This window comes from Trachurus japonicus, chromosome 1 (genome assembly GCF_045865225.1).
Source record: "Trachurus japonicus isolate A0001 chromosome 1, Traja_1.0".
NCBI lineage: Eukaryota > Metazoa > Chordata > Actinopteri > Carangiformes > Carangidae > Trachurus > Trachurus japonicus.
In genome coordinates this window covers 39,129,966-39,148,140 of record NC_140907.1, presented here as the reverse complement: position 1 = coordinate 39,148,140, position 18,175 = coordinate 39,129,966, and the positions used below count along the sequence as shown (strand labels likewise).

The 18,175-nt window shown below is 43.6% G+C and overlaps 3 protein-coding genes across 8 annotated transcripts in view; all 3 read left to right on the top strand.

The window, feature by feature from the left end:
- Positions 1-6,604, top strand: part of LOC146992575 (uncharacterized) — a 103,628-nt gene extending 97,024 nt beyond the window's left edge. Inside the window, exon 22 of the mRNA XM_085788121.1 lies at positions 6,460-6,604. Coding sequence (XP_085644247.1) covers positions 6,460-6,545 — 86 coding nt within the window. The 3' untranslated portion in view covers positions 6,546-6,604. The remainder of the gene's footprint in view (positions 1-6,459) is intronic.
- The window catches only part of LOC146992569 (uncharacterized), a 251,635-nt gene that overhangs the window by 23,426 nt on the left and 210,034 nt on the right, over positions 1-18,175 (top strand). For 3 of the 6 annotated variants that reach the window (XM_085787863.1, XM_085787854.1, XM_085787835.1), the window contains one exon: positions 2,208-2,381. The exons of the other annotated variants lie outside the window; for them this stretch is intronic. In XM_085787863.1, coding sequence (XP_085643989.1) covers positions 2,208-2,381 — 174 coding nt within the window. The remainder of the gene's footprint in view (positions 1-2,207; positions 2,382-18,175) is intronic. 6 annotated transcript variants of the gene reach the window in all.
- Positions 11,783-16,827, top strand: c1h6orf120 (chromosome 1 C6orf120 homolog). Its single transcript, XM_085788084.1, has 2 exons — positions 11,783-11,889; positions 15,544-16,827. The coding sequence occupies exon 2, from the start codon at positions 15,596-15,598 to the stop codon at positions 16,253-16,255; it is 660 nt and encodes a 219-aa protein (XP_085644210.1). The 5' UTR covers positions 11,783-11,889; positions 15,544-15,595; the 3' UTR covers positions 16,256-16,827.

Genomic DNA, 18,175 nt, shown 5'->3' with positions numbered 1-18,175 from the left:
TCATCAATTCATCCATTTTTAATGGCTTATCCGAGTTCAGGTTGCGTGGGCAGCAGATCCACCAGTGAGCCCTAGACTCAGACACATGTAGACTGGATGGGCAAGTACACCTGCACATCATCAGCAACGCAAAGAAAAGGAAAGGAATACCATGCTTCATAAATATTGACCCCAGGGATAGCATATAGGGAGAACAGTAGAGGGCCTAGAACTGACCCCTGGGCAACCCTGCAGGTCAGAGGGGCCACTGAGGGGGAAAACTGCCCCAATTGCACACAGACGGAACTATCTGCAAGGTAAGATTTAAACCACTCCAGAGCAGAACCTTTAATGCCCACATAGTGCTCGAGGCATGACAGGAGAATAGTGTGATCCATTGTGTCGAACGCTGCTGTGAGATCTAATAGCATTAAAAAGGCACAGCTACCAGGATCAAGGTTTAAAAGAAGATCATTAAAACTTTTAAAAGACATGTTTCAGTGCTGTGAATGGGCTTAAAACCAGGCTGAAACAATTCACCAATGTTGGCCCGATCTAAGACTTCTTGTGGTTGGTTAAAAACAACTTTGTCTAAGACCTTGGAGATAAACAGAAGTTTCGAAATTGGCCTGAAATTAGAAAGAACCAAGGGATCCAAATTTTTCTTTTTTAAAAGAGGCTGCAGGAGGCTGGGGCGCATCCATAGCTGAGACACAGGTTTATAAGACACAAAACAAAAGACCCAACTGACATGAAAACCTTCTTAAAGGGATAGTTCACCCTAGAATGATATTTCGCTCATTATCTACTCACCCTCATGTTGACTAAGGGCTGGAAGAAGTTTCAGAGTCCACCGTCCCTTCTCTGAGTTACAGGGGGTCTCGACGTAGCAGTGCATTTCAATGCCACGGTAGCAAAGGGACACCAGAGCTCTTCGTAAAAAAACACACACAAAAAAACATCCAAATACCTCCATGATGCTCGTATGTAATGTCCGTCTTGTGCTGAAGCCCCAAATTGCGTAATTATCCCGAAAAAAATTAAATAAGTCCACATTCCAAGCATGTTTGTAGCATTAGCTCCTAGTGTTGTTGTCCGGGTCTTCCGCTGCCAGCGCGCATGCGCAAGGTTTGCACTGAGACCGACTCAAGTCTCAGTTCGGTCTCAGTATCAGTGCGAACCTTGCGCATGCGCGCTGGCAGCGGAAGACCCGGACAACAACACTAGGAGCTAATGCTACAAACATGCTTGGAATGTGGACTTATTTAATTTTTTTCGGGACAATTACGCAATTTGGGGCTTCAGCACAAGACGGACATTACATACGAGCATCATGGAGGTATTTGGATGTTTTTTTGTGTGTGTTTTTTTACGAAGAGCTCTGGTGTCCCTTTGCTACCGTGGCATTGAAATGCACTGCTATGCCGAGACCCCCTGTAACTCAGAGAAGGGACGGTGGACTCTGAAAATTCTTCCAGCCCTTAGTCAACATGAGGGTGAGTAGATAATGAGCGAAATATCATTCTAGGGTGAACTATCCCTTTAAGCAAATGGGATGGAATGCTGTTAGATGGGCAGTTAGCAGGGCGTAGATGTTGGACTACTTCAGTGAGTGCAGAAAGTGAAACAGGCTCAAACTGGTGAAAAACAGCTGAGCTTGCTGTAGGAGTTGAGGAGTCCTGAGCATGCTGGGGGAGTGAGGATCTAAGAGCAGAAATCTTATTGACAAAAAATTGCAAAACATCCTCACACAGAGAAGAAAACGGTTCAACAGAGACAGCATCATGAGGGTTCACTAGTGAGTCACATACATTAAAGCATTTTTAGAGACAAGTGAGGAAAAATATTCAGCTTTAGCAGCTTTAACAGCCTGCTGATAATTCAGAGGGCAATCACGTAGGAGATCCCGAAATCTGGAGATTGTCCTTTTTCCACTTTCTCTCCGCCTGTCTACATGCACGTCTGAGTGCACGAGAAGACTCCAGCCAAGGCTCAGTGTGTCTTAACACACATTAAGGACATAGGCGCAATGGGGTCTAAGATCTCAGTACAGAGAGAATCAAACAACTTCATAAACATCCACATTGAGGTCATCAAAGTCATCCAGAGAATAGTTCACTTCAAGGGATGCCCTGATCATGGTAACACATGGATCTCAACTGTGAAGCATGCCAGTATTTGTTGTGTGTGAGTTTGCTTTCTATGTTTTCTCTCTTTCTTTATCACAGACTACGTTCCTGTGGACTCTTAGAGACTCACTGTGAAATTGTGGCCTCCGCTCTGAAGTCCTGCCCCTCCCACCTGACAGAACTGGACCTGAGCTACAACAACCTGCAGGATTCAGCAGTGAAGGTTCTGTGTGCTGGACTGGAGAGTCCAAACTGTAGACTGGAGACTCTGAGGTCAGTTTGTCTGTTGTAGTTTTTTGTCTGTAATCAGGTCAAATGTTTGAAGTTTCAGTTGTTCATTGGTTGATTATTTTAAACAAAGAGCTGGAGAGGAGAAGGGACTCAGTGTTATTATTACTACAAGAAGTAGTGATATGTGTGTGTTTGTGATTCATTTTTAAATATAGATATTTTACCACAGCCTAATTTTGGTCGTTGAATAATAGCGTATGATGTGATTTTCTATATTTAAAAATTGTTAAATTTTTGCACTGTCCTAACACACACTGGCCCTCATTTATCAAACTTGCGCAGGATCTGGTGTAGATTCTGGTCTAAATATCAGTGTACACCAAGTGTCACGTGTGATTTACTAAAAGTGTGTACGCTGCTGATTTCGGCGTAGAACCGGCGTGGTGTTGATAAATCCGGCGGCTGAAAACGAGCGTCATTTAAATGTCACGCCCCGATATATTCCTGCTTTAGAGGCGTCGCCCTGCCCCTTTTACGACATGGAGACACGGAAGACGGCCAAGAAGAGGGACTTTACCGACATTACCGCGTTGAACAGGGAGAGGGCGGCAACATTAAATATCTGGACATTGATAGATTGATAGATTTTGTGATTGATAAGCGTCATCCCGATGGATGGAGGCTGCAGACGCACGTGTCACCGACCACGTCAGGAAAACCAGCGATCTCATGAAATGCTCCTGCAGTTTACTAAACACAAGTGACTGAGGAGAAATCATAGGCATATTACTGCTGCGAACGCGACTTTATGACCATCAGTACCGCTGGCATGGTTCGGCTGATGGAGGGATGTGAAACACCGGCTCGATGTCCCACTGACAGGTCTCGGTGACGGGGGAAAAAAAGAAAAAAAAACACTCCGCCGCGGAGATCAGCTGCGCCTGGACGGAGCCCCTCCCCCCAACCGGGGGCTCCGGTGTCCGGCAGAGAGAGAGACTGAGGAGCCGTCCGGTCATGCTCTGGTGCAGGAGATGTTGGAAGTTTGTGTGTGTGATCTACAATAACAGGTCTGTCTGTCATTGACTGTTTCTGTTACACAGCTGATTAATGAGCATCTGTCACGTTGTGGTTTTTAATTCATCTCAGTTGCTCAAAATAAAAGTCGAGTTAAATTTTCAACACGGACTTGGTGGTATCGTTTTTTTTTGGCTACTTTTTATCTTTTTATCAATATAAACACCAACAACATGTGGTCCACATCGCTGCGTTATTAGACTATGGTTTAATAATCATTTTGACACAGCAGCACTCCTTCCTGCATGTTCTACGCTGGTTCCAAATGTGCGTACACCTGGTCAGAGCTGGCGTGAGATTTGTGCGTACTGTACGCTCACGCTCAGATTAATAAATGCCGATCCTTGCGGTGAATTTGGTGTACACCCATTTTTTTGGTGTACGCAAGTTTGATAAATGAGGGCCAGTGAGACAACTTCAAGTAGAAGGATGTGCCCCTGACCTTCAGGTTTGCCCCCTTTCATCCAATTGGACCACACATCAACACACCTGTGACTCATGTGGTCCATGTCTCTATAGATGTGTGTGTTCTGATAGCACCTGAAGAAGAATATTCGGTCGAAAACGTTTGTGTGCAATTAAAGTAACTGTAAAACTACCAGAGTGTGCGGGCATACCCTCTCTTTTTCCATGAAATTTTTTATTGCCCTGCACCTCAAAATAGCGTGATGTGCATATAAAAAACCCTTGCTTTTCCCAAAGTTAGCCCAATCAGCCACATATGTTTTGTGGACCTGGAGGAGACATTTGACCCTCAAGGAGCCGGAAGTAGAGCCGCTGATCCTCCACATCGAGAGGAGTCAGTTGAGGTGGCCTGGGCATCTGTATTGGATGCCTCCCAAGAGAGGTGTTCCGGGCATGTCCCACCCCGAGGATGGATGGATGGGATTATTAAACTACTTACAATCAAATTCCAGTTGTTCTCTCACACTGAGGCCCCATCCACACGAATACACGGCTTCACTGAATTCAATCTTTTTCTTAATCGTTTTGAAAAAAATCTCCGTTAACACGGCATCATTTCCAGAAATATCTGCGTCCACATGTATCCACTAAAAACGACCCAAAACGCTGTAGTACATACTCCAGACGTGTGTGGAGCGTGTGTGGCGCTGTAGCACTGCCACACATAAACACTTAACTCATTGAGTGCCAACCATATAATTTTACGTTTTTCGTTCCCATGCGTTGAGTGCCAATAACGTAATTTAAAGTTTTTTGCTTTATTTTTTTTAATTATGAAAATAGACACTTTAACACACCTTGTGTGTGAATTTGGGAACTCTACGACGAACAGAACTGAAATAGATGACGATCAAAAACTCATGACAACTCACAATCTGGAAGTTTTTATCATCATCATTTTATCACGGAGTTCTGCATGTGGATGCAGCGCAGCTGCTCTGCTCTCACCTGCGAGGCTCCAGCAGCTCGGAGCCGAAACAGGAAGCTCTCAGCCGACAGTCCCGCCCGGTCTTCATCTCGAGCAACACCGTGTCCTCCCCAAGGTCCTTCCGCGGTAAAATGTGATGGTCTCTGGACCAAAGCAGACCGCCGGCACCGACCCGTACCACAGAAGGACCGCGTCCACCGGTGGGGCCGGTGTTCCCGACCTGCTGTGGCCGAGAGACCATCACGTTCCGCGGCGAGAGGCTGTGACACGGCACGGTGCGTCTGTGTTATTGTTGTTTAGTGGCGCCCCCCCCCGCCCCCGATGGTGGATTTGGGAATAGAACAACAATTGTTGTATATATTTATCTTACACGAGCCCTTTGATCCAGAAATGCGAGTGTCAGAAGAGCGACAGGCACAAACAGAGCACCTTTCATAAAAGACGCTCTATCTCCTTTTCTAGAAAAAATGTAGGGATTTTGGTGAAACCCAGCCATGTTTAGCTTGCCGGTACACTTGACTAAAATTTTGGAAAAGAGCGCGGCACTCAATGAGTTAAGACAGAGAAGAAGACGGGAAGTCCCCGCTGAAATTCAATAGAAGAAGAAGTTCCCCGCTGTATTCAAACTCAAACATGGGACAGGAAGTTGTGTCAGAGTAAATATGACGATCAGTGGTGATTAAACAGGCGCGATTCAGCTGCAGCGTCTGAGCGGCCCGACAGTAGTCGGCCGTTGTTGTTACATTACGTCCATATACTGTGTAGCTGCTGTAGCGGTGTGTGTCTCAGGTTACAGGTAGAGCGGTGCAGTGGCGCCGCCAGCCGGAATCCTGTACGCACTGTGCGTACAATTTTTTTCATAGGTGGGGGAAAAAATCAATTTTGTTTATTTTGAGGGGTTGTGATAAAGACGCTTGTTGTTTGTAACAGGCTAAACGTGCTGAGTTCATTGATTGTTAAACCAATCACTGAAGCCTAACGTAAAAGCCAGTGATTGTCGTTTACGTCATGTCATCTGTCACTTTTTCATTTCTGGCGCCTATTTGCACTACCGCTATGCGATTATTACGCCCGGTCCAGTATAGAAATGTCAAAAAGACAGTTGAGCCTCTTCCAGGCATTTGAAACAAAATCCAAAGAGAGAGATCCAAACCCACGATCACAAGTTACACGCAGCAGAGCAGCGATAATGAAGGTGCTACCAGCAGTCAGGCAGGACGTGCAGAGTCTCTGTCTGTGGGTATGTGTAGCCCTGTGTGAATGTGTGTGTTAATCTCTCTCGCGCTCTGTTAAGATGAATAAACACAAACCGCTGCAGAGCGCAAGCCTGGCACAGAGGTCTTCCTCACACTCACCCCGGCCCCTCAGTTTCTCATCCAACCTTCCTGCCATACACATTCACAGTCAGTCAGAAATCACACAACTTAAACATCAAAACAAGAACATGCGGGGTCCCGACAATATTTTCAGTTGTGCAGTAGGCTATTATATTAATAATGAGCGATGAGTCCCACGTGGCATGATATGCGCACCAGTGTTTGTAGAGCCCAGCAGGCTGATTGCCTTGAGGTCAGCATCAATGATAAATCAGTTTTGACATGAAGAGGTGAATGAATGTTGTCCATCTTTTATTCTTTATTCAGTTTGGAACACTGCAGTTTGTCAGCGCTCAGCTGTTCTTCTCTGGCCTCAGCTCTGAAGTCCAACCCCTCCCACCTGAGAGAACTGGACCTGAGTAACAACTACCTTCAGGATTCAGACCTGAAGGATCTGATTGATCTCCAGAAGAGTCCAAAATGTAGACTGAAGATACTAAGGTTAGTCAAGTCTGTAGCTGTTTCCCTCCAGATCAATCAACTCATGAGGGAAAAGTGTTTCTGGTCAATTCTGGTCATTCATCACCTCTGTGTGTGTGTGTGTGTGTGTGTGTGTGTGTGTGTGTGTGTGTGTGTGTGTGTGTGTGTGTGTGTGTGTGTGTGCGTGCGTGTAGGTGTTACTAGAGCTTCATCCCCTTTGACTGACAGAGGAACCAGAGGAAGTGGAGAGGAATCCCCTGAAACAGATGGATTATCTTCTAAATTCTATAAACTATTTTCCCAGCAGATGTAACCCTTTCTTTTGCAAATATTTAATGAAAGCTTAACTTCCAGTACCTTACCTGTGTAACGGAGGTCCGCAGACCTGTGCCAGTCACGAGGTACTAGTAAGGAGAAGTGACTGGTTGTGGCAGTAGCGGTACCGGAAGTAAACTCACTCACCCATAAAAGACGTGCTAACCAATTTGTCAAGCGGTTGTGAACCTCTTGGCGAAGCGGTTAGCATCGTTGCCTCCGGTGCGGAGGTCGCGGGTTCGATCCTCACTCAGGGCAAGTCCAAACCAAACCACATCGGTCACACCTACAAGTATTAGATTATATTAAATAAATTGTATTTGTCATTCAAAAACAGGTACCTTGTAGTGAATGTATGAACGAAGGAGGAGCATAAAATGTGGTTAAGTATATTAGTCCAACCTTGCTGATGTGAGATGTTATTTGCTGCATTATCAGGTTTGACTGATGAGTCTAACTGAACATAGTAGTCACACCTGTAAACATATTGAACAGCGCGCTGCAGCCACCTGTGGCTCCTCATCACAGGCGTCCTGTCACAGGCCTGGGTGATTAGTTTTCCCTGGTGTCACTCAGGAATAACAGTGTCCAGTTCTCAGGCTGCTGTCACTTACTGAGAGTGTCTGAGATGTGGGAAACTGGGAACTGGGAACACATCTCAGACACAGACACATCTCTGAGAAATGGGAGCTAATTTCCCTCTCAGAGATGGGACATTTCCAGTGGTTGGTGAGTCGCTCCCAGAAATGCACAAGCAACATGTCATCACTCAGTCAATGGGTCCTACAGGTAAAAGGATACAGAAAATGAAATCATGGGTGTGAAAAATTGCAACATTTTATGATACATCCACCCTACAACAACACAAACAGAAAGTAAAAAAAAAAAATCAAATAGTCACAGCGAATCAACCTCAGAAAGGTTAGGTGCTCATGTGATCTCAGGTCTCCAGGTACACTAAGCTGGTGAGACACAGCGGAGACGAGACGCATTGCATGCACTGAACCACATGCCTCCGCGGAATGACGTTGGTGTTGTTCATGACAGATAAAACTACACAAACATGTCATAACATCATAGGCTATATAACATTATCTACCACTCTATTGATTGCTTTCTGGCCGGTCTCATTGTAAACAAATGCACATGTTAGCAAAACAGGGGGGTTAGCAGAACAGCGTTAAAGCAACCAGAGAATTTTATCTTAACTAGCCTATGCATGCTATATGTTTACCTTAATTAAACAGCTTCAGAGTCCTAGTGCTGGTTAAATAAATGACTTGTAACTTGTTCCAGGGAGAATGGAGGCTCTTTGCCTTCCACCTTAGCTGAAAACCAACCTTATAAGAGCCTCCAACCAGAACTGATAAATCCTAACTCACCTGTTGCAGACTGCACCAGAGTTAACAGAACCACATCCATTAGATCTGAAAGGAGCTCAGGAGGCTTGAATCGGTTCTTCTGCTTCTGCTCTCTGCCGACACTTAAGACTGTTCAACCAGTGAGTTAACAAGAGCAGCCTGGAGGAGAGAGGACGATAAAAAGCAGCATCCTCCTTCTCCGATCATACCGTCACTTCTTCTGATAGGCCACTAAACCGTCTTTGTTGAAGGACCTTGGGGCAGGATCAAGAAATAAGACACCGCTCTTGCCCTTATCTCTCTTTATTTCTAAATCCCTCCGTTTATTGTTATCTTATCTCTTCACAGACAGTCCAGAAAAGTTGAAAGAGTTTCAGATCATATCCTTGTCAGTTTGAATACTGGCTATTATTTGAGGAAACACTATACATTATATTTATATTGTATTTATTTATTTGTTTTATTTATTTTCATCAAGAGATTATTTAAATATTTATTTATCAGATTTTCTGGTGTCAGGTCACTTAAAGGGATAGTTCAACATTTTGGCAAATTGGCCCATTGCCATAATCGCTATATAGGAGTAGGTTTGTTACCTTTATTTGTTTGTAAGATATTTTTAGAACGGCGGAGCAGAGTCGTGAGCTGCTCAGAGCTACGCTACGGAGGCTCATGGGATTGGTTTCCCTCATCAAGCTCATCAAATACACAATCCAACAACTCCACAACGCTCTGGTGGACAAGTTGTGAGCTGCACATTCACCACGCTATGAGATAATAACACAACGTTACCAGACAGAGTTGTTTTAGAGGGAAATACAGAGACTGTTGATGAAAAACTGTCCCTGAAGGCAACACGCATCAGAGGTTTGCATGAATTTCCCTCTAAAACAACTCTGTCTGGTAACGTTGTGTTATTATCTCATAGCGTGGTGAATGTGCAGCTCACAACTTGTCCACCAGAGCGTTGTGGAGTTGTTGGACTGTGTATTTGATGAGTTTGATGAGGGAAACCAAGAAATCCCATAATGAGCCTCCGTAGCGTAGCTCTGAGCAGCTCACGGCTCTGCTCCGCCGTTCTAAAAATAGCTTGCACCGACAAGTAAAGGTAACGAACCTACTATGACTATAGCGATTATGGCAATGGGCCAATTTGCCAAAATGTTGAACTATCCCTTTAAATTGATTTTTTTCTTCTTCTTCTTTTTTTACAACTTTCAACTGACAGTTGTAAAAAAAAAAAAAAAAAAATAGCGTGATGAGATCTCATGGTAAAAAAAAAAAGGTGGTTGAATAAAGAATTAAATTTGCATTCAGTGTTTGTGTGTTCTTCATAGTAGGTCATTAAGCAATACCATAGCGTAAGATGGCTGGGGCCGCACTTAAAATATTTTTTACATTTTAAAAAAATTATCGATATCGATCAATAGGATTGTTTTTTTTAATCAATATGCTTTTTTTCTATATAGTCCAGCCCTACTCGGCGCATGCCTCCACGAAATGATGTTGGTAGCCTACAACTTTGAACAGCACCATGTCAAACGGCAAAATAAGTAAACTAAAATTACAACAGTATCATCAAGTCAACACAATAAAACAGCGAGGAAAGTGACCGGACTTGCAGTTCCCCTTTAAGAACTATGCAGGATTTGTAGCTACCACCACACAAACGTGCATCCGTAATCTCTTGTTTATGACAGATAAGACTACACAAATATACATGTCATAACATCATAACATTATCTACCACTATATTGATTGCTTTCTGGCCGGTCTCATTGTAAACAAATGTGTATGTTAGCAAAACAAGGGGGTTAGCAAAACAGCATAAAAGCAACTGGAGGATTTTAGCTTAACTAGCCTATGTACTGTATGCTATATTACCTTAATTATATATAATTAATATATATAATTATATTAAAGCAGAAGTAAGCGATCCGGTCGTTTTCACTAATGCTGCGTTCCATGCAGGCTTTTGAAACCGTAAATTACAGCTTCAAGTCACAACTTACGACTTTGTAGCGTTCCAGGCAACCCACTCGTGTTTCTCCGACCTGTTTTACCGGTGAAAGTCACTATAACGGCCACTCGTAACTTCTGACCCGTGAACTCGTACCAGATCGAACTGGTACGACTTCACAGGTCGGAAAAACACGAGTTACGGGTTGCCTTGAACGCACCATAACAGTCCTCGTCCCTACGTCGCCACATTCAGGCGCATCCCTTGGCTGCACACACAGAGAGGACTGCCCCTTTATGCCGTTCTCTCTCCTCATTGGATAAAAACTGTAGGATACGAGAAAAGTTTTCTCCTCGGCTCAGAGCAGAGCAGAGTGACTGACAGACCCGTGTTTCAGACCAAACACTCTATGTAAGTGATTGCTGTCGGAAGATATAACTATTTAAGACTTATATTAACACAAATATATCACTTACTTCTGCTTTAAAGGTGTACAGAAATGGCCGTTTGTCCTGTTTGTCGCGCCGAGTTGTCACGAGCTGCAACACGAGTTTACTCGAGTAAGGAAAACGAATTTGATTGGTCGTTATCGAGCGGGCGGGATATTCAAAGCTTGGGGCGAGCCCGAGCTCCGTGTGTGTGTGTGTCTCAGACGTTTGAATGACGGATGACAGATCCAATATCAGTGGCTGATGAATCGTGTACAGGCTGACGTATAATCCGTGCGCCTGCTATATCCAATGCGAAAAAAAAAATACACACTTTCATCCCGGATTTACTCAAAAATAGAATTTTGCACAAAGTTTGGCCTACATCGTCTGAAAGATGAGTTATCACATTAATTTTATGATCCAGAGTGAAATCAAATTCAGTTTTCTTTTCTGTACACCTTTAAGTCCTAGTTGTGGTTAAATCAGTGACTACTTGAGGCTCTCTGCCTTCCACCTAGCATCTCTTGGCTGAAAACCAACCTTGTAAAATCAGAACCTCCGACCGGCACTGTAATCTTGGCTACTGTTGATGACAGATTAAACTACACAAATACACACGGCGTACGTATATGATATATAACGTTACCTACCTCTCCAGGGATTGATTTCTCATCGGTGCCGTTGTGAACAAATGCGCATCGCCAGGAGGAGAGGAGAGTTAGCAAAACAGCAGTAAAGCAACCGGAGGATTTTAGCTTAACTAGGCTATGTATGCTAGTTTACCTTAATTAAACAGCTTCAGAGTCCTAGTACTGGTTAAATAAATGACTTGTAACTTGTTCCAGGGAGAATCTACTGTTTATGACAGATTAAACTACACAAATACACACGGCGTAACATGGTATATTATATAACGTTACCTACCTCTCCATGGATTAATCTCTCATCGGCGCCGTTGTGAACAAATGCACATCGCCAGGAGGAGAGGAGAGTTAGCAAAACAGCGGGAAAACAACTGGACTTACATTGGTCTCCTTGGCCTGGCTGCAGTTCCTAGTTTCCACCGTGGTGGCGCCGCTGAGCGGTTTGCAGCTGCCGCAGCTGAGGCTGACAGCAGAAGAAGAGGTGAAGTTATTAAGTTTGGACCATAGACAGGTTTCTGCTGCTGCTGCTGTTGTTGTACTGAGGCGAAGATGCCGCTTAGAAAATAACAGCTGGTGGTAAGTAGAGCGACTTTTCTCATTTGGTATGTATTTAATAATAATTAATTTACATAATTATAAAGTTTAAATTCATCCCGAGGCCTCGAGGAAACGTGAAACTTGGGCTCAAACTCATCAGATTAGCAGCGACGCTAAGTTAGCTGCGTGATGCTAAGTGAAAGTAAACAACAGCCGTACTTTCAACCTAAACACCACGTAAAATACCACATTTATAACTAAAGATATACTCAAAGTGATACATATGTGTTGTATTTACAGCCGTCAGTCAGACTGAGACAGGTCTAAGTTAGCTGCTGCTGCTGCTGAGTGACAGGTGCAGGGTTAGCATTAGCAATTAGCATCAAACTCCACAACACCGTCGTTATTCTGTCGAAGTGAAGCTACAAACAGAAACTAACGGCAGAGTTCCGGGGGTTTTATATCAAACTAATCACACGTAGCTGGAGTAAACGTAGCGTAGCAGACGTGTTAAAGCTGCTATCAGGTGTTACAGGTGGTTAATAATCAGTGGTTATGGTTACAACACGTCTCCGTCGGTACCAAAGGTCAGATTCACTCACCGAGACCGAGCAGCTTGTTTTTAACCTCAGTCGGTAACTCTCCGGTTACAGCCACCGTGCTGCGTTCAGGGACACGTCCTGGTTGGGTTTTATTATTGTCTAGTTATCATCTATCTGCGTAAATGTATGTTTATTTCCAGTGTCACAGCTGTAAAATAAAAAATAAAGTCAAGTCAAGGTTTTATTTCAGTCATTTATTTGCCATTTGCAGTAAAATCCGCACTGGAAAGCATTTGCAAGAGATTCACACACTAGGACTATGAGAACAAACATAGATAAATCCATAGAGTATCTTTTAATGCAGGTTCCCATCGCACACGCTCAAAAGACCGGCTCACACTGCAGCTTCCCTCTGTCAACACCGAACTTGGAAAGACTCGTTTTTCTTACTGTTGCACCTTCAACCTGGAACTTTATGCAAAATCATCTGAAACTTACCTCACTTTTACCAATAGGGCAATTTAAATCCATAATTACATCATATTTTACCTCTAACTGCTCCTGCTTTTAACTACACTTATGTATTCAAGTTATGCTTATGTATGTTTGTTATGTCTGAATATGTATGTAGCCTATGTCTCAATTGTTTTGTCTTCTGTCTTTATATGTTCTGTGTTTCATCTCGGCTATATTGTAAATGAGGTTGCTCTTCAGTATATCTCCGAGTTTAAATAAAGGTCAAATGAAATGAAATAATAAGACAGTAGGTTACATAAAACATAAAATAAGATAATTAGGACACTGCCCCAAATATAGGCCCACAAACACCTAAAAGGAAATACAGTGTGCAAAACATTTGCCCTAAAAACATTAATGAGAACACAGAGCTTCTTTCTCTTTTCTTAAGCACATTAAAAACAACCAGAGTGCTGCACATAGGTGGGTTTCCTCTGTTTTAGTCAGCTAGCCTGCTCCTCATCTATGTTTAAGTTGTTGTGTTCACTCACTATGAAAATATTTAAATAAGTGTTGGTTGTATTATATCACTCACTTATTCACCGTGTGAGGTTAATGTACAGCCGTTATCACCGCGGCGACTTCTGAACACACTCGCTGTGACTCTGGAGAAACTTCCTGTTGAACTAAAAAACCTCTGACTCTGATCTTCACACAGCGACTGAACGTTACTTCCTGTCTTTCTGCTCAGTCAGGGAGTCAGTGAACGTCACACCGCCTTAAAAGTGTCAAGAAGAAACACAAGAAAAACCTGCTGCTGGTCCAATAATCAGAAGCAGAATCAGAAATGTTTTATCGCCAACTAGAGCAGGAAAGTTCAGTTTACAGCACCAGGAACTTGACGTGGTGTCTGGTGCAACACAAAAGGTACAAAAAATAGTAAAAGGTAAAATGAAAATTTTAATAAAAAAGGTTGAATTGAATAAATTAAAAATATTCTGATGCAAAAAAAATACACACATACTATATACCATTTAGGATTTATACAGAATAAAGATTGATATATACGACTACAGAAAGATTATTGTGCAAATTGTTGTAGTTAAGAATCAACAATTAATATCCAATCCATTTTATTTATAAAGCAACAATTTAAATAAACACAAAGGTTTCCAAAGTGCTGTAGAAGGTTTTTCTTATTTCTAAGAATTTTCTCAAAATGAAACTCTTAAGTCAAGTCATTTTTATTTTTATACCGCATTTAAAGGGATGATTCAGAGTAATTTCAACCTAGGGTCCTTTGCACCATGACCTCGAGCCAAATGCCCCCCCCAGAAGTTTGTTTTCTCTTGCTCGAACAGTGGTCGAGTTACCGCTATTAACCGAATGACGCTGACGTTACCAAGCGGCTATCTTAAATTACCCCACTAATAATGTCCGGAATTCCTGGTGTACTTACTGTACAAACATTCTAATGCTTCGTTTACTACTACTAACAATATTTGTACTACTGTAGAAGTTTGTTGTCTTGCACTTACTCATGGAGGTGAGTTGTTGGAAGGGGTCAGCCCTATGTTCCCAGATTTAGCTAAAAGCTACATTACATCTGTAGTCAACTGCTACTGGATAATAGGTTGGGTGTAATTGACGACCAACTTGGGAGAAATGGGGATAAAATCTGATGCAAATTGATCATAAAGGAAATGTGGGAACATAGGGCCTAATTTTGGAAAGAAAAGAAAAACCTTAGAAATAAGGGAACCTAAGGCTGAGGGAACATACCGTAAAACACCAAATAAGGGCCCGGGCGTTTATTTGCTTAAATCGCTCAAATCAACCGGCGTTTATTAGGGACCTGCGTTTATTTGGGACCTGCGTTTATTAATAGTGTTCAACCTGGACCTCCTTCTGGGGAAAGAGGCTTCACTCCGTGGCGGCAGGCGGCGGTGGAATGATACGTGCGTTTCTCGAGGCATTACTGTAAATACGGCCAGGGCGGACTCGTTCTCGGTCTCGCTGACCTCCGTGGTCCTGACCCGCACAGGTACCAGGAGACCGAGACCCCCGTCATGTCGGTCCTCCGCCCTTACTGATCCGCCGCAAGTTGCAAAAACCCTGCGGACGCCCAGTCTCTCCACCCCTCTCCCACACTTCAGCACCTGTTGGCTCGCACCACCGTCCTTTCTTTTTTTTTTTTTTTTGTTGATTGAATGAAGTAGGTCTATAACTAATAATAATGCAACGTATAGCCTAACTAAATACGCGCATAGTAATCAGAGAACAGTAGGCTGTTTACGCTACTTTTAAAAGGAGTAAAGTCATTTAAAACGAGGAGCCAGCCGAGCCGAGCCGACACTGTGCAGCCCAGGACAGGTGCTGAAGTGCGGATGAGAGGAGTGGACAGACCGGGAGGAGCAACCAGCTGACGTCTCGTCGGTCCTCGGCCGACTTTAACGCTATATTTGCATAGAATATTTTTTGGCAACCAGAAAAACAATGTTTGACCCGGCGTTTATTTGGGATGGGCGTTTAATATAAAAAATATTTTGCTACACCCGGCGGTTAATTGGGACCGGCGGCAATTTGGGACTCGGCCATTATTTGAAGTTTTACGGTAGGCACGCTCCCCCTTTAATGAATGAAAGCTGTTGTCCTTCCTGGTTTTCACTCCGTCTCGTCTCTTCTCGTCCTTCAGGCTGTCTGGTGGGGTCCAGGCAGAGTGTGACTGATTGGCCGATGCCTTCGTCATGATGCGGAGCTGCAGCAGCACGCCGGTCGTGGTGGTCGTCGTGGTGACGGTGGTCCTCCTGCTGTCCCCGGCGCGGGGCTTGGGCCTGGGCTTGGGCTTGGGGGGCCTCCTCTTCCTCGGCCCCTCGGAGGACGACTCCTCCTCCTCCTCCTTCTCCGTCCCCTCGGAGTGGGTCCTGCTCCACGTGGTGCAGGGCCAGATCGGCGCCGGCAACTACAGCTACCTGCGGCTCAACCACGACGGCCGCATCGTGCTGCACATGCGCAGTCTCCGCGGCGACGCCGACCTGTACGTGTCGGACAAGACGCTGCGGCCGAGCTTCGACGCCTACCGGCTGCAGTCGGCCACGTGCGGCGCCGACGTGGTGGTGGTGCCGGCCGACTTCCTGCGGCCCGTCGGCATCGGCGTCTACGGACACCCGTCGCACCGCGAGAGCGAGTTCGAGATGCGCGTCTTCTACGACCAGACGGCGCCGCTCGACAACCCGTTCGAGGCCGGAGCGTACGACTCGGCCGAGGAGAAGGACGGGAGGAGGAGGAGGAAAGAGCACGCAGCCGCCGCCGCCGCCGACGAGGACGACGACGACGAGAGGGAGGAGTCGATCTTCTGGACGATTCTGATCGGACTTCTGAAGATTATACTGGAGATTTTGTTTTGAGAAGAATAATAATAGTTTTCTTCAACAACGACTCAGATAAACATGTGATAGATAGGAAGAAAGAAAGAAAGAAAGAAAGAAAGAAAGAAAGAAAGAAAGAAAGAAAGAGTTCAAATGTGTTTTTGGAAGTTGAAGGTGAAAAGTTATCGTCCCCTCATAAACACACACACACACACAAAGTGAAGTGTATTAGGGAGGAGTCGTCGATCTTCTGGACGATTCTGATCGGGCTTCTGAAGATTATACTTGAGATTTTGTTTTGAGAAGAATAATAATAGTAGTTTTCTTCAACAACGACTCAGATAAACGTGTGAAAGAAAGAAAGAAAGAAAGAAAGAGTTCAAATGTGTTTTTGGAAGTTGAAGGTGAAAAGTTATCGTCCCCTCATAAACACACACACACACACAAAGTGAAGTGTATTAGGGAGGAGTCGTCGATCTTCTGGACGATTCTGATCGGACTTCTGAAGATTATACTGGAGATTTTGTTTTGAGAAGAATAATAATAATAGTTTTCTTCAACAACGACTCAGATAAACGTGTGATAGATAGAAAGAAAGAAAGAAAGAAAGAGTTCAAATGTGTTTTAGAAGTTGAAGGTGAAAAGTTATCGTCCCCTCATAAACACACACACACATGAAGTGAAGTGTATTAGGGAGGAGTCGTCGATCTTCTGGACGATTCTGATCGGACTTCTGAAGATTATACTTGAGATTTTGTTTTGAGAAGAAGAATAATAGTTTCCTTCAACAACGACTCAGATAAACATGTGATAGATAGAAAGAAAGAAAGAAAGAAAGAAAGAAAGAGTTCGAATGTGTTTTAGAAGTTGAAGGTGAAAAGTTATCGTCCCCTCATAAACACACACACAACGTGAAGTGTATTAGGGAGGAGTCGATCTTCTGGACGATTCTGATCGGACTTCTGAAGATTATACTGGAGATTTTGTTTTGAGAAGAATAATAATAATAGTTTTCTTCAACAACGGCTCAGATAAACGTGTGATAGATAGAAAGAAAGAAAGAAAGAAAGAAAGAAAGAGTTCGAATGTGTTTTAGAAGTTGAAGGTGAAAAGTTATCGTCCCCTCATAAACACACACACACACACACACACAAAGTGAAGTGTATTAGGGAGGAGTCGTCGATCTTCTGGACGATTCTGATCGGACTTCTGAAGATCATACTTGAGATTTTGTTTTGAGAATAATAATAATAATAGTTTTCTTCCCTTGTTGCCGTGACATCGGGAGGGAAGAGAAGCAGGAGAAAACAACACAACAACTCAGATAAACGTGTGATAGAAAAGAAAGAAAGAGTTCAAATGTGTTTTTTAGAAGTTGAAGGTGAAAAGTTATCGTCCCCTCATAAACACACACATACACAAAGTGAAGTGTATAGGACGAATCTCCTTGTTGTTTACAACTACTTCCTGGTAGAAAACCAGCATGAGAACAATAGTGACGGACGAGAGTTTCACTATATTTATCTACTTTTTCATGTCACTATATCACCGTTTAGACTAATCTGATGTTTGTAAAGTCTATAAAACCAATGACTGGACAAACATTACTATTTACGTGTGCACATTTTTGTAATTAGTCATGGTTATCATAGATTAGCCGGGCTAACGGTTAGCTAGCTACCTGTTTAACTTTAATAACTCAGTGACTCAATAAACGCTCCATGAAAACATATTTTCTCCAGCGGATATCTGAGTTCCAACATGACTGAGCTAACTGGAGTAGTTTCATGTCGTGTCCCACAACGGGAGGGTTTTAACAGCTGACGTCCTGCTGTTAGCTTAGCTACTGCTGTTAGCTTAGCTACCGTTAGCTTAGCTACCGTTAGCTGTCCCTGTCAGCTGAGCCACTGATGCTTTCTAGACACTGTGATTCCCCCAAACTGAATAAATACAACACAT

Bases quoted from the DNA above. Each gene is read 5' to 3' on its own strand.
- c1h6orf120 (XM_085788084.1), top strand. From the start codon at position 15,596: ATGATGCGGAGCTGCAGCAGCACGCCGGTCGTGGTGGTCGTCGTGGTG.